The 15,420-nt window shown below is 45.9% G+C and overlaps 1 protein-coding gene across 1 annotated transcript in view; it reads right to left on the reverse strand.

Moving 5' to 3' along the window:
- Positions 1-15,420, reverse strand: part of PYGB (phosphorylase, glycogen; brain) — a 63,690-nt gene that overhangs the window by 40,289 nt on the left and 7,981 nt on the right. Inside the window, exon 4 of the mRNA XM_005866212.2 lies at positions 2-291. Within this exon, the coding sequence (XP_005866274.1) occupies positions 2-237 (236 nt within the window). The 5' untranslated portion in view covers positions 238-291. The remainder of the gene's footprint in view (position 1; positions 292-15,420) is intronic.

Here is a 15,420-nt window from a genome sequence, read left to right on the forward strand (position 1 = left end):
GTCGCGCTCGTAGTAGTGCTGCTGCGTGCGGATCCAGCGCCCCACCAGGTGGTCGCGCACCGTGTGCGCCAGGGCGAAGTAGTAGTCGCGGGGCGTGGCCACGTTGCGGTCCTTGACCAGCGTGAAGTGCAGGTGCCGGTTGAAGCTCTTCCGCACCTCGGCCACGTCGCCCAGCCCCGCGATCCCGCGCACGCTGATCTGCTTTCGCTTCTCGCTGTCCGTCAGCGGCTTCGCCATAGCGCCGGCTGAGGAAGAGGAGAAAAGGGGGAGAGCGGCCAAGAGATGCGAACGCTCCCTGAGAAGTGGGGTCTCCGGGTGTGGCTTTAATCCTTGGCATTTGGGGGCGGCTTCCGGTTTCCTAAATGAGAACCACCCTCAAAAGCTGGGTCTCACCCCAAGTTGGCCAAGCCCAGCAGAAGTGGGAAACGACTGGACGAGCTGGAATCAGCTGCGGTCCTGTTTGCCTCTATCCCCCCAGGGCAGACACGGGGAGAATGCGCTCCTTCCTCCTCCCTACTCCCTCCTCCCTCCCCCCGCTTTTGGGATTTCTGGGGGCTGCGTCCCTTACCTGCCCAGCGCCCCCAGGTGCCCCCAGGCCAGAGTGCCCTGGGTGCCCCGTGAGGCCATTAAGGGAAACCGAACACACACTTGAAAGGCAGCCACCAATGCCTGCCCAGTGGGCCGACTCCTTTTGAGTCCCAGGGTGGCTCTGAAAATACCAGCTAAGAAGGTAAAAGTTTATACAGTAAACCCTGGACTTTGTGGACCTAGATTTAACAGACAAAATTTCCGATCCATGTGTCACATGTGAAAATTAACACCCTATTAATTGAAAAATGCTTTTAACCAAGATTTGCTTACAATTAACAGGTTGTTTTCTTGTTGTTATTAATTCACTGTTATTTTAAACAAATTTTATTGAATAGGCCGTATGTTGGAAAAAAACTAGTAATTTCACCGACATAAATAAATATTACATATCTGCAACTATAGTCTACATATTTAAATCCAAGAGTCACTGCTTGTAAACAATGTTCAGTGAATAATTAGCAGGTGATCACACCGTATCATGCTCTGTAATTGTTTTTTTTTTAATATGTTTTTATTTAGTTCAGAGAGGAAGGGAGAGATAGATAGAAACATCAATAATGAGAATCATTGATTGGCTGCCTCCTGCACACCCCCCTACTGGGGATTGAGCCTGCAACCCGGGCATGTGCCCTTGACAGGAATCAAACTCAGGACCTTTCAGTCTGCAGGCCAACGCTCTTTCCACTGAGCCAAGCCAGCTAGGGGACCAGAATCAAACTCAGGACCTTTCAGTCTGCAGGCCAACGCTCTTTCCACTGAGGCAAGCCAGCTAGGGCTCTGTAATTGGTTTTGCCGAAAATCCCGTGGTGTGATTTTCTGCAGCATTTTTAACTCCTGCCAGATGATATGTTTCTTTTTATTTTTTAAATATATTTTATTGATTTTTTACAGAGAGGAAGGGAGAGGGATAGAGAGTTAGAAACATCGATCAGAGAGAAACACTGATCAGCTGCCTCCTGCACACCCCCTACTAGGGATGTGCCCGCAACCAAGGTACATGCCCTTGACCGGAATCGAACCTGGGACCCTTCAGTCCGAAGGCCGACGTTCTATCCACTGAGCCAAACCAGTCAAGGAGAAGATATGTTTCTACGTGGGCTTAGCCATGGCCCAGCCGTGTGCATCTGTTTACCCCCAGTGACTGGTGGATGCATGCATTTACTAGACCTATTCAGTAGAAATTTAAAATTACTGTAGTACATATAGAAAACTTTTCTGTGAAATTAAGCTTCATGCATACTTAATTTTAATTACACAAACATGTCTGCATAAGTAAAAACAAGTAAACTAATTTGTCAATTTTTAAAGCGTATCCATTCAGAAAACCTACTTTATTACATAACGGACTTTTAGCTTTAACAGAGGCTCCTGCCTGAATTAGACCGTTTTTATGAAAGGTGTACTGTACCGAGAAAGTGTGCAGTCCTCGGGCTGGGCTGACAGGCACGGCCAGTGAAGTGAGCAGGAGACAACTTTCTTCAGGGCATGCTGTGGCCTTGAAGGGTCACAATGACTCCTCCTCTGGGAGACCACCGCTTCCTCACCCGCTGAGAAACCTTGTTCCCTAAATCACAGGCCCTTTAAATTAAATCAGGAATGAAGGCCACACCCCTCTCTGGCAGAAGATCTGAATCACTCACAGACACACAGCCTCCCCAATCCACCCCAGTGTGAGCGTTAGATAAGGGGTTTCTGGACAGAGCTTCCCACATCTGCTTAACAGGGTGGTTGCCAAGGAAACAGGGTCAGGGGCCCTCTTGGCACACAGCCCTGCCTTGCTCAGAGCCTGTGGGAACGCTGCTTCATATAATTATTAGGTCTGCACGTTAAGGAGACAGGCCAAGAGACTCTGTGAGAGTTTAAGATATTTTATTTCATTCTCTCACCATGAGCTGAGACCATTGTGTCAGTGTCAGCCCCGAGGGGGTAGGTTCTGATATATACAGAATGCAATATAGGGTCAGGATGTGGGTGCTCAAGTTGGTCAAGCGGAGGGGAGGGTACAAGTCAGTCAGGGGATTTAAGGGGTGCACGGGTCAGTCAGGCAAAGGGGAATTCATTTTATCTTGCTTCTGCAGGCGCAGGCCATCTGCCCCAAGCTATAGAAAAAGGTTTATAATAATATATATTTCAGAAAACATGTCCAAGCAGGAGAGGTTAAAGGTAGTGCACCCTAACAGTAAGTTTCACCTACACCTCCCCTTCCGGCAAGCCCCATAGGAACTCTGTTTTTTCCTTTGGGGGAAAGAACTCTGTCTTTGCCTGATCCCATTGCAGTGGGTCAGAAACTGGACTTAGTGGAACTGCAGGTTTGCCTCTGGAGGTCTTAGGCTGCTGGACTGCAAAGGTCCCTGACTTACAGGGAGGCCAAAATTGCCAGCAGGAGATGGCATGAATGTCCAGTGCAGAAGGTTTCTTGGGGTGATGCTTCCAAGTGATCTTCTTACCTGAACCCTCTTCAGCTGCAGATTTCTCAGGGGACAATAAATCTGGAATGCCCTCTATGCCCCACATTTGCACATACCCACCTGCTCCAGCTCTTGAATTCTCTTCTGCACTAACTATTCCCTCAGGATTTAAGCCAGCAAATGGGATTTCAGTCCTTGAGGACAGGACTGGGAGGGTCTCAGGGAAGCTGCCAAGCTTAGCTGGAGGATCTTCAGACTGATGCAATCTTTGTGAGAATTATCTGGCAATTCATGAGAAGACTTATAAAAATTACTGTGGCCCTGGCCGGCATGGCTCAGTGGTTAAAGCGTTGGCCTGCGCACCGGAGGGTCTTGGGTTCGATTCCCAATCAAGGGCACCTACCTGGGTTGCAGGTTACATCCTCAGCCCCGGTCAGGGTTGCATGCAGGAGGCAAACAATCAATGTGTCTCTCTACATCAATGTTTCCCTCTCTGTCCCCTCCTGCCTTCCATATCCTCGGCCCCGCCAGGGTTGCGTGCGGAGGCAAGCAATCAATGTGTCTCTCTCACATCAATGTTTCCCTCTCTGTCCCCTCCTGCCTTCCACCCTCTCTAAAAATCAATTGGAAAAAATCCTCTGGTGAGGATTTTATTTATTTATTATTTTTAAAAAAATATATTTTATTGATTTTTTTACAGAGAGGAAGGGAGAGGGATAGAGAGTTAGAAACATCGATCAGAGAGAAACATCGATCAGCTGCCTCCTGCACACTCCCTACTGGGGATGTGCCCACAACCAAGGTACATGCCCTTGACTTGAATCAAACCTGGGACCCTTGAGTCCTCAGGCTGACGCTCTATCCACTGAGCCAAACTGGTTAGGGCTCTGGTGAGGATTTTAAAAAGATGATTGTGTCTATGGCTGGTTGTATCACCTTGGGGTATAGATTTCAAAAAAGATTAAAAACAACAACAACTTGTACAGAGATGTTTCTGCTGTGCTAGAGATTATACTTAAAACCTGCTAACGGTCAAGGACTGGGAGAGTTAGTGTCTATTGATCCTTACTGTGCTCTGTACCTGTATTGATTTATAATCACCACAAATAGCCTCCTATGATCCCCACTTGATGATGCAGAAGCTCAACTGAAGAAAAGTTAAAATGCTTCCTGAAGCTCACACAACTATAAAGGAAACCACCACGACTCACCCCATGCCACATCCTGCCCACAATTTCCTTTACTCAAAGTTAATATCATACACTGTTGTGTTGCTAAGGGGAATGACATTTTGCATAACTGGCTAATAAGGACAATACAGTAATGATAAATAAAAAAGTAATAAGAAAGATGTGATGTAGAAATGACAGTAATGTTTTTAATTTTATTTCATTTAAATTAAAGAACCATAAGTGGCCCTAACCGGTTTGGCTCAGTGGATAGAGCATCGGCCTGCGGACTGAAGGGTCCCAGGTTCGATTCCGGTCAAGGGCATGTACCTTGGTTGCAGGCACATCCCCAGTGGGGAGTGTACAGGAGGCAGCTGATTGATGTTTCTCTCTCATCGATGTTTCTAACTCTCTATCTCTCTCCCTTCCTCTCTGTAAAAAATCAATAAAATATATTATAAATAAATAAATAAATAACCACAAGTGAGAACTGTATTAGAAACACAGGTTTATATGGAAGCATAAGCACTGTTCATTACTGAATGGCAAAATTATCAGGGGGAATTATTATTTTCCTTACATCTTCTGTATTGCCCGTTTTTTTCTATTAAAAATATATTTTTTTATTTCAGAGAGAAAGGGAGAGGGAGAGATAGAAACATCAATGATGAGAAAAAAATCATTGACTGGATGCCTCCTGCATGCCCCCCGACTGGGGATCAAGCCCGCAACCCAGGCATGCACCCTGACCGCATGCCCCCCCACTGGGGATCAAGCCTGCAACCCAGGCATGCACCCTGACCAGGAATCGAACCATGGCCTCCTGGTTCATAGGTCGACGCTCAACCATTGAGCCACATCAGTTGGGCTATAATATTTTTTTAATAAATAGAATAAATGTCAAAAATTTGGGGGCCAAGACTATATTAATGGTTGCTGACTTAAGGACTATGTGTTCTCTCTTGCAGGAATTGACTTTTTTTTAAAAAAATATATTTTATTGATTTTTTACAGAGAGGAAGGGAGAGAGATAGAGAGTTAGAAACATCAATGAGAGAGAAACATCGATCAGCTGCCTCCTGCACATCTCCTACTGGGGATGTGCCCACAACCCAGGTACATGCCCTTGACCGGAATCGAACCTGGGACCTTTCAGTCCACAGGCCGACGCTCTATCCACTGAGCCAATTGTACACCTGAAACTTTTAGTTCTTTCTTTCTTACTCCTAGTTAAATAAAATATAAGTTCTTCTATCCATCCTTCATGGCTATACTTCCTTTATGAAATTTTATGATCCTCCCACTCAGATGTAATTTCTTTCTCCTGAGAACCCCATGGCCCTTTCCCCTCTATCATGTCATTTGTACAGTCTTAAGTCTTCATAATGCGTGTGGTTGAAGCCTGGAGGAGCCTTTTCACCACTGTGTCCCTCACTCCTCCTGGCCACTGATGTCACTAAAATGGATAAATGAACCTCATGAGCATCTCAGCCATTTCCAGGTAATCATTTTTAGATGGTTTTACTTGTTGTGAAGAAAAGCACGTTGAGTAGCTAGTGATAGGAGGCGATATTTGAATTGAAAGACAAAAGACATAATGAGTGAATGAATCTGGAGGAATGGCAAGTGCAAAGGCACTAAAGTGGACACACATTTGGACAGTTCTCAGAATAGAAAGTCCTATGTAGGTGGAGCAAAGAGAACACCTGAGGGGTACCAGAATATGCCACCCCCCAAAATTCCACTTTGACATATAGATTATTTTAAGCTAAAGGCCATTGAGAAACAGCAAAAGCAGGAAACGTTCCAAAATCAGGATACAAGTTTTCCTTTTGTAAAGGAAATTTACATTTATAAATTTATGTATAAGTGGGAATTTCCATTTGTAGAGATATTTCTATCTCCCAACTTAAGTCTGTCTATAAAACCTTATTAATAGTCATAATAATGTAAGACTATATATGGTGTCAGATGGGTAATCACTTCATAAAGTATATAAATGTCTAATCACTATGTTGTACACCTGAAACTAATGTAATATGAATGTCAAATGTAATTTTGTTGTTGTTGCTAATCCTCACCAGAGGATATTTTTCCATTGATTTTTAGGGAGAGTGGAAGAGAGAGGGAAAGACAGAGAAACATCAGTGTGAGAGAAACACATTGATTGGTTGCCTCCTGCATGAGCCCTAACCAGGGCCTGGGCCGGGGAGGAGCCTGCAACCAAGGTATGTGCCCTTGACCAGAATTGAACCCAAGACCCTTGGTCTGCAGACTGTTGCTCTAGTCACTGAGCCAAATCAGCTAGGGCGTCAACTGTAATTTAAAAATAAAATTTAAAAATTAAACAACCTTTGTTTACCATACTTTTCCTGGTCACTTTCCCATAACTTATCTCCTCTGCCCAGAAGACCCAAATCACTTTTCCTTTGTTTCAGCCTAACATGATCCCTTTGAGTTAGTAATCTCTGGGTACTCCCGTGTGCATGTGCAATGAACATGCTAATAAACTTATGTTTGTTTTCCTCTTGTTAATCTCTTTGCCCAGTCAAATTTACAAGGCCCCAAATGTAGAATTCGAGATGGGTGGAAGAAAAAGTTTATTCCTCCCCTGCACAACTCTAGGCATCATAACAGGCAAAATGAAAAAAAAATGGGCTCAGATTTGGTCCTCCAAGAAAAAGAACTGCTCTTCTGACAGCCTGGCCAGCTGTGACCAAGTCAGGTGTACCTGCTTGCCTGTCGGGAATTAGGTTGTGAGGCCATCAAGCTGCCTTGCTACAGACTGACTGGTTCTCTATAATCTCTTCTTTTTGGGGGGAGCCCATTTAAAAAAATCCATTTACCAAAAAGTGATAGATATTGGCCCAGTTGCTGTTACTGTTGTAGTGAGCTTTTCTGTGCTGTTGGAGATAAATTACCCTTAAAGTTCTTTTAAACAGGTATTTTAGACTGCCTCAGAAACAGATGAAAGATGTCTTTTATGTAGAATGAAATGCTATGGAAATTCAAAGAAACTGAGTGTGGAAAACAGACATTTTTTTGGTGGGTTAGGCTTAAGCTTGAGGACTTGATGAGTATCTCATTGAGCGTATAAATATTGGCTCAGTAAGTGACTCAGAAGCATCGCCAGTTCTTGATATGAGACTGCACATGCCGAGCATAAAGACTCTTTGGGATCCCAGCAACACTGCTGGCTGATCTGTGCTGCTCAATGAAGTGTTTGCAAATGAACGCAGATCTGGCCTTTCAGGAACTGGATGGCAAATAACAAAAGCATTATTTTTGAGTGGTTGGTAATTATAAAGCTCAATAAAATGAAGATCATAACCTAACATGACATTGTGGAATTGGGGCTCTCCCTTCCCTCGGGAAGGTAAACAGATATTCTGAGTGACACTAATGTATTTTAGCACGTTGATGTTAAAAAAAAAACACCCCATGAGACCAGAGTGATATTAAAAGGAAAGATAAAAGCAGGGTGGAAAGGAAGAACAAAAGCTCTTCTCTATGGAAGGACGCCAAGCAAATGTCGGAGCGGATACTAGAACTATTGGACAAAGGCTTTGGGGAACACAGGATAGTCATAGTCTCAAAGTACCACCCTTATTAGTTATAATAATAAAAGCCTAATATGCAAATTGTCCCTTCAGGAGTTCGACTGGGAGTTCTACAGCTTGCTATGATGTGCGCTGACCACCAGGAGGCAGCGCAGAACATGGCGGGCGTTGGCGACAGGGCGCTGGCAGCAGGCAGCAGTGGAGGTGCTGCTGGCCCCGATGGGCCCCAACAAGAGCGGGACCACGCAGGACCACAGCAGGATGGTGGAGCAGGTGAGGGGGCTGCGCCAGGCCAAGGTGGGGTGCCAGGCGGGGCTGCAGGGCTGTGAGGCTGGGGTCGCAAACTGGGGCCCGATCCCTGCAGGCCACCCTGAGGGACTCCACTTGTGCAAGAATTCGTGCATTGGGCCTCTAGTTAGTTATAAAGGGGAAAAGGCATTTTACAATGGAGAGATAATCCAGCCTCATGAAGTGATCCAAAGGCAGCAGTGGTGCTGCTGGCCCCGATGGGCCCCAACAAGAGCGGGACCACGCAGGACCACAGCAGGATGGTGGAGCAGGTGAGGGGGCTGCGCCAGGCCAAGGTGGGGTGCCAGGCGGGGCTGCAGGGCTGTGAGGCTGGGGTCGCAAACTGGGGCCCGATCCCTGCAGGCCACCCTGAGGGACTCCACTTGTGCAAGAATTCGTGCATTGGGCCTCTAGTTAGTTATAAAGGGGAAAAGGCATTTTACAATGGAGAGATAATCCAGCCTCATGAAGTGATCCAACCTAGTAACACCAATAAGGGGACAAACCAATACTTTGTGCCTCCTGATTCAATGTACTAAGAAGGACACAACATCACTTAAAGCAATAAAATGTAGTACACTATATATAAAATAGTAACATAGGAAAGATACCTAGGACTCAGCATATAGAGGTACAGGTAACAGCTAACACAGTTTCCCAAATCCCAAAGCCCCAAATCCAGAATTCCAATTGCTGAACTTTCAGGGTATTCTTTTTATTGTGCAAATGTGGGACTCTCTGCCCAGGCAGCCCTTCTACCCCAGCACCAGGTTCCTGTTCTAGGAGGAATGATGCCAAAAGCAACAAGGAGTTCGCTAATGTGGCTGGGGCTTTTTTTGGGGGTGGGGTGGGGTTGGGGGGCTGGGGCTTTGAGTGTGTTCAAGTAGGACACTGTCTCATGCTTATGTGGGCCTAATGTCCCCAAGATGGGTTCTAAAACCAAGTGCCAAGAGTCAGCTTAAGGTGTCCACCTCATGACCACCTTACTCAGGCTCTCTGCCCTTCCAGAAGGAAAGGTGGCACAAATAGGAGCTGGTGAGGGACAGGGCAGTAGATATGCTAAAGAGAGAGGAAGCTGGCTACACTCCCATGACCACCATACAGCCGTCCTCCAAACCAAAACTCACCCCCCATTTTGGCAGGGATTGACTGTTTTTGTGGCAGGATAGTAAGAAGCTAGGAAAATTCATGGACAAGTGGAATAAGGAAAACTGAGACAAGAAAATTAAACAGTCTGGACAGTTTGCAGCCAGCTTGTGAATTGCAAGATCTTATCTTCCTCAACCAAGGACACTTGAGAGTAAATGGTTAATACCTCTCTTCCCTAACCAGATAATACATAACTTAAATCACTCTGGCCTGGGAAAATAGAGAACAAAGACCCTGACTAAATGCAAGGACAAATATCACATGCAGGATGCTAAGGCAGGGGGAGGGGAAGGAGAAAAGAAGGGAAAGTTTTCTCTCACCCACTAAACAAAGAAGTTCTTGTTAGGACTCGCCAAACAAGATGACCAGATATATGTCCAAGATAAGCCACAATAATGTAGGAGGAAATTTTGAAACATAGTCTGCTACCCAAAATATCAGGTAGGGAAGTTTTGAAATCTATAGGGAGAAGGGTATAAAACCCTCTGAATCCCCACTGGGCACATGCTCAGACTAGCTGAGTTGCCTGCTTGTGCTATATGCCAAGTGTGTTCTTAATAAATTTGCTTGCATTGTTTCAACAATGTTGTCTGTCACTCATCTGAAATCTTTCTTATGAAATTGACAAGAGCCAAGGAGGGGACAGCCCCCCCCCACCCCACCCCCCCAGCTAAAGGTGCTGTCTGGTAAGATTTTGATAATTATCCTGAAGTTGGTTATTAGACTGGACTTTGTGCTGCACCAAAGTGACCTGGGGGACCATGGTTTCATCCATGGGGGAAGGTGAACTGTCATCCTGTAGGGCTCAGAGGGCCAGGAGTGAAAGGATCAAGTCTAACGTGCAACCCTGCACCCACCATCTCCTGCTCAGTCAAGGTCAGGCACCCTGAGGAAGTCAGCACTTAGAGCAGGGGTGGGCAAACTTTTTGACTCGAGGGCCACAATGGGTTCTTAAACTGGACTGGAGGGCCGGAACAAAAGCATGGATGGAGTGTTTGTGTGAACTAATATAAATTCAAAGTAAACATCATTACATAAAAGGGTATGGTCTTTTTTTTTTTTTTAGTTTTATTCATTTCAAACGGGCCGGATCCGGCCCGCGGGCCGTAGTTTGCCCACGGCTGACTTAGAGGATCAGGGGTCCTCGGTACCACTCCTGTCACTCAGTAGATACTTCTTTGCATTCCATGGGGCAGAAGGTTCTAGGGAGGCCTATTTATTGTGCTATCCTGTCTCTCCAGGGGATATGTTAAACTCACAGTGAGAAAGTTTGTTTCTACGGCCTGAATTAATGTAAAATGAAGAATAATGGCCACCTGTGGAAGTCATCCTGAAAGACAAGTGTCTCCGTAAATCCAATTGCTGCACCATCAAAGTGCCCACACCTCTTCTGGGAGGGCTGGAAGCACTGGGGACAGTAGCCCGTGAGAAGGGGCTGGTGATACTGAGATACCCCTCAGGATGCAAGAGGTTTTTGGTCCTTGTATTTGCTCCCTGGGACAGGAGCACCCAGAAGTCTTCGGCATTCATCAGACACCTGCTACGCACAACTCTGGGCAAGTTCCTGCTCTCCACATCCACAGATAACGCAGAGATAGTGGGTGGGGAAGGTAGATGGGTTGTAAGGGGATGAAGAGACAGCCAAAGAGAAATTTTGGGAAGATTTCTGTGCTATGAGCTGTGTAAAAATCCCTTAAGAAAACCAGGGTAAAAAGTTCCATTATTCTTTTTAAAAAATTTATCTTTATTGTTGAAAGTATTACAGATACCCCCCACCCCCACCCCGTTGACCTCCTCCAGCCTGCACCCATTTCCCCCAACAGGTCTTCACCGCACTATTATCTGTGTTTATGGGTTATGCATATATGCATACAAGTTCTTTGGTTGATCTCTTTCCACCCACCCACTGCCTTCCCTCTGAGATTAATCAGTTTGTTTCATGCTCCTGTGTCTCTGGATCTATTTTGTTCATCAGTTTATTTTGTTCATTAGACTCCATGTATGAGTGAGATCATGTGATACTTATCTTTCTCTGACTGGCTTATTTCTCTTAGCATAATACTCTCCAGGTCCCTCCATGCTGTCTTAAAGAGTAACAGATCCTTCTTTTTTACAGTTGCATAGTATTCCATTGTGTAAATGTACCACAGCATTTTTATCCACTCATCTACTGATGGGCACTTGGGCTGTTCCCAAATCTTAGCTACTGTAAATTGAACATAGGGATGCGTACATTCTTTCTGATTGGTGTTTTGAGTTCCTTAGAATATATTCCTGGAAGTGGGATCATTGGGTCAAATGGCAGTTACATATTTAATTTTTTGAGGACACTCCATATTGTTTTCCATAGCGGCTGCACCAATCTGCATCCCCACCAGCAGTATACTAGGGTTCCCTTTTCTCCACATTTTAAAAACCCCACATACAGGAAAATGCTAAAACAATGTGAAGTATATAAAAATACTGGACTATTACTCAACATAAAAATGAACGAACTACTGATACGCACTTTGACCTGGGTGAATCTCAAATATTACGCTGAGCTGAAAGCCAGACACAAAAGAGCACATACTGTACGATTCCATTTATTTGAAATCCCAAAACTGGCAAAGCAATGTGTTGTGATGGAAATCAGAGCAGTGGTTGCCAGGGCCAAGGGAGGGGGCACTGTCCAGGGACTTTCTGGGGTGACAGAATAGGGTGTGAGCTACATGGTGTATTTGTTAAAATTGTTTGAACTATATACTTGAGTTGTGCATTGTACCCTATGAAAATACCTCAATAAAAATGTTCTTTAAAAAGTCACTACGTCAGAAGTAGAAGTCCCTAGGTCAGAAGGAAAACCGTAAAGATGTGAAGTCGCCTCCGTCACACAGGCAGCCTTTGCTAACTCAGGCTTCTGGGAAGTGGCACCGAGGCCCTTCGTGGGCTCCTTTTGTGCAGAGCATTCCAGCCCAAGCTCTGAGCCAAGTGTGAGCGTCCGTCCCGGAGGGAAGTTCATGCAGGCTTCTTGCACAAAGCCTATTTGCTTTGCCCAACCCTTAACCTCCCTGTTTGGTTTGGGCAAAGTCTTGTCCTTGGACTCTCATTGAGAAAATACGTGGGAATTCGGGGAGGGGGGGAAGGTCAGTGTCCCCTTCTCAGGGTTTTCAGTTCCCTGCTTTCTTTAGACAACCTTCCCTTATTCAATAGGCAGTTGAGGGCCCCTCCCCATGAGCCCAGCACCTGCAGGACCCAGGGGTTCACCTGGAAAGAGCAGAGGTGACTCCTTCCTGAGGGAAGCAATCTTCTCTCAGCAATCCTCTCCCAAAGGTCTATGGAGAGACCGTGAAAAGACGGAAAAAGTCTAAGGGTTGAGAAAAAGAAGAAAAGATCATATGCTTTCAGACTGGAACACAATGATAAGATGGAAACCCACTGTTTTAGGTTGTTGCTTCCCTGGAATTCTAGTCTTCAGGTTTCAGGTGCTTTTTTTTTTTTTATCACCCATGGATATGTTTTTATTGATTTTAGAGAGAGAGGAAGGGGAGGGAAAGCAAGAAAGAGACAGAGAAACATCGATCGGTTGCCTCCCATATGCTTATGTACACTGACCAGGGATTGAACCCACAACCTAGGTATGTGCCCTGACTGGGAATCGAACTCAAAACCTTTTTGGTGTATGGGGACCAACCAACCAAGCCATCCAGCCAGGGTTCGTCTTCATTTTAAAAACTGTCTTATTGAGATATATTTATATATCATACACTTACCTATTGAAAGTACATGATTCAATGATTTTTCATATATTTATAAAGTTGTATAATCTAAGCTTAGAACCTTCTCATCACCCCCTGAAAACCCTGTATCCAGACTATTAGCCTTACTCTCCATTCTCTCCCTCACCCAGCCCCTGGCAACTACCGATACGCTTGCTGTCTCTAGAGCTGCCTGTTCTGGACACCTCATATAGATGGAATGATGCAATATGAGATCTTGTGTTTCTGGCTTCTTTCCTTTAGCCTAATGTTTTCAAGTTCCATCCATGTTGTGAGTCTGTAATTCCTTTTTATTCCAAAATAACATTCCAATGTATGGAGAGTCATTTTGAAAAATCCTTTGAAATCTCTTCACCCCCAGAAAGCTGAAAACCCTGGTTTATATTCCCATTTCTTCTTGTTGCATTAGAACAAGTCCTTGCAGGCTTCTGAGCATTGGCATATTCATTTTCCAAACCATTTGACCCTAAGCGACCTGCTGGGTGGCTCTGGAGGAATCACGAGGCTGTGTCTGCTGAGCACCTCGGGCCTTTGGAGGTGTGTCCTGTGCTACAGAAATGCAGCTCTGGGCCTCTCCTGACCTTTCGAGGGGCTTCTCGAGACAGGACGCCTTGTTGAGGAATGTCTGCTTCCGAACTATGTGAATCCTGAGGCGGACACGAAGACTGACAGGGCTGGACTCAACCTCTTACACAGAAATCTCTATCCTCCAATCAATTAACACTGGAAAGTGAGAATCAGAGGCTGCCAAAATGATAAAAGGACAGCTAGGCCTGGAGCTAGTTTTTATTTCTCTTGACTGTATAACTATTTTTCTAAATATTGCAAAGTTCATTATTACTGTGAAAATTGAATCTTTAGTGGAGAGACCTGCTTTTGACAAACAGCTACATGTAAGGCCTAATGGTTAGCTCCTTCAGGCCCAGCTTCTCGGCTGCACACAAAGACTAGTTAGTACCTGCCCCCTGGGCTGCTGTGATAATTCAATCATTGGTTACACAAAAGAGCAGCAGTTCCATGCGGGACACACAGGAAGCACGCTACAAACACGAGCCATTGTCTTATTTAAACTCAAAAGTGAGAGATGATGTGACATGTTAGGTATGCTTACCTGGCCATGGTGTTCAAGGTCATTTTCAAGGCAAATCCAAGGATGTGGAGTATGAAGAGGAGGTGTCGGTGCCTGGCTCTGACCTCCCATCCTGAAGATAAAGTCTTCTTTTCTGTTACCCGTCTTCTTTCAGGATGTCTTTCCTGGTTAGACAGAAACCTGAAAACGGGTTTCCTATCACTTTTACCCATGTCTGAACTTCCCTCTGGAGCAACACAGGTAAGGCCAGGGTCTGACAATCCTTAGAATACTGAAGACAGCTCTTGGACTCCCACCCACCCTGAAGCCTCTCTTTCCAGGACAGCGATATTGTGACTTACAAGGATGAACAGCCCCAGTTGCTTCAAACATTCCTATAAATGGACCAAATCAATTTTCACTTTTACCTTCATGCATCTTTAATTCCTTGCCTCTGGCTCTTCAATTCAAATTGTTAGATATTGTGGAAGGAAAGGGCTAGGGAGAGATTACCAAGGCAGGGGTGGTGAGGTGCAGGGGAGAGGCCATTTCTGTGTCCTTGTCAAGCAAAAGCCTCCAAAGCTTTAGTCCTGATGTGGCTTTTCACTAATGGAAGCATCTCTCCTTCCTGCTTTGTCCTTTCCTGCTTGTGTCACACACAGAGCTCCAGAGCTTTGCCCCAGACGTTACATCCTGGGAAACCACAGGGCAGAGCTGGCTCGTTTTGTCAGTGGTTTGTGTCCAGGTGGTCCCCTGGAGTTGGGGTAATAACCACCCCGCTCGGACCAGAGGAGGATGCTCCGAAAAGGTGGGCACCTCCCTGAGTGTCCCGCAGGCCCAGTGCTTCTCAGACCGCAAAGGCTCACCTCTGGACCCTCGCCTGTCTCTGCCCACTGGGAATTTAAGGTTCTGGGAGGCGAGGAGCAGAATTACCCTGTTTCCTGCAGGGGCCTCGTCTCGCCCATGGGCCTCTACCCCGTGGGACTATGCAGCGGTCGGGCCTGCTCTGGCCCTGCTGCAGCCCTGGGAAGGCCAGGGGCCAGACCCCGTGCTTCCTTGTCAGGTTTGAGAGGTGAGAGGGCTCTGAGTGTTAGGGTCACCAACGGAGACACGCACAAATGTATTAGATCATCTGGAAACCAGATGGGCTGAGCCCCTAAATGGCGCCAGCACCCAGAGATGGGGAGTCAGAGACTTTAAAGGACTCTAGGTGGGCTCTTTTGGCAGGGAATTCTCTGGGTGGGTCCGGATCCTGGGCAAGTCCGGAGGGAAAAGTTACTGGTCTTAGTAAGTGGAATGTGGTCTAAGCGAAAGGAAATGGCGGTTGGGAAATGACCTCAAGGTCAGTTTCCCAGGGGAGGGGGTATTGATTCGATTATTTGATCAGACCTCACAGTGAGCACCTAGTGATCAGGCTGGAGTCCATCC

This window comes from Myotis brandtii, unplaced genomic scaffold (genome assembly GCF_000412655.1).
Source record: "Myotis brandtii unplaced genomic scaffold, ASM41265v1 scaffold225, whole genome shotgun sequence".
NCBI classification, from domain to species: domain Eukaryota; kingdom Metazoa; phylum Chordata; class Mammalia; order Chiroptera; family Vespertilionidae; genus Myotis; species Myotis brandtii.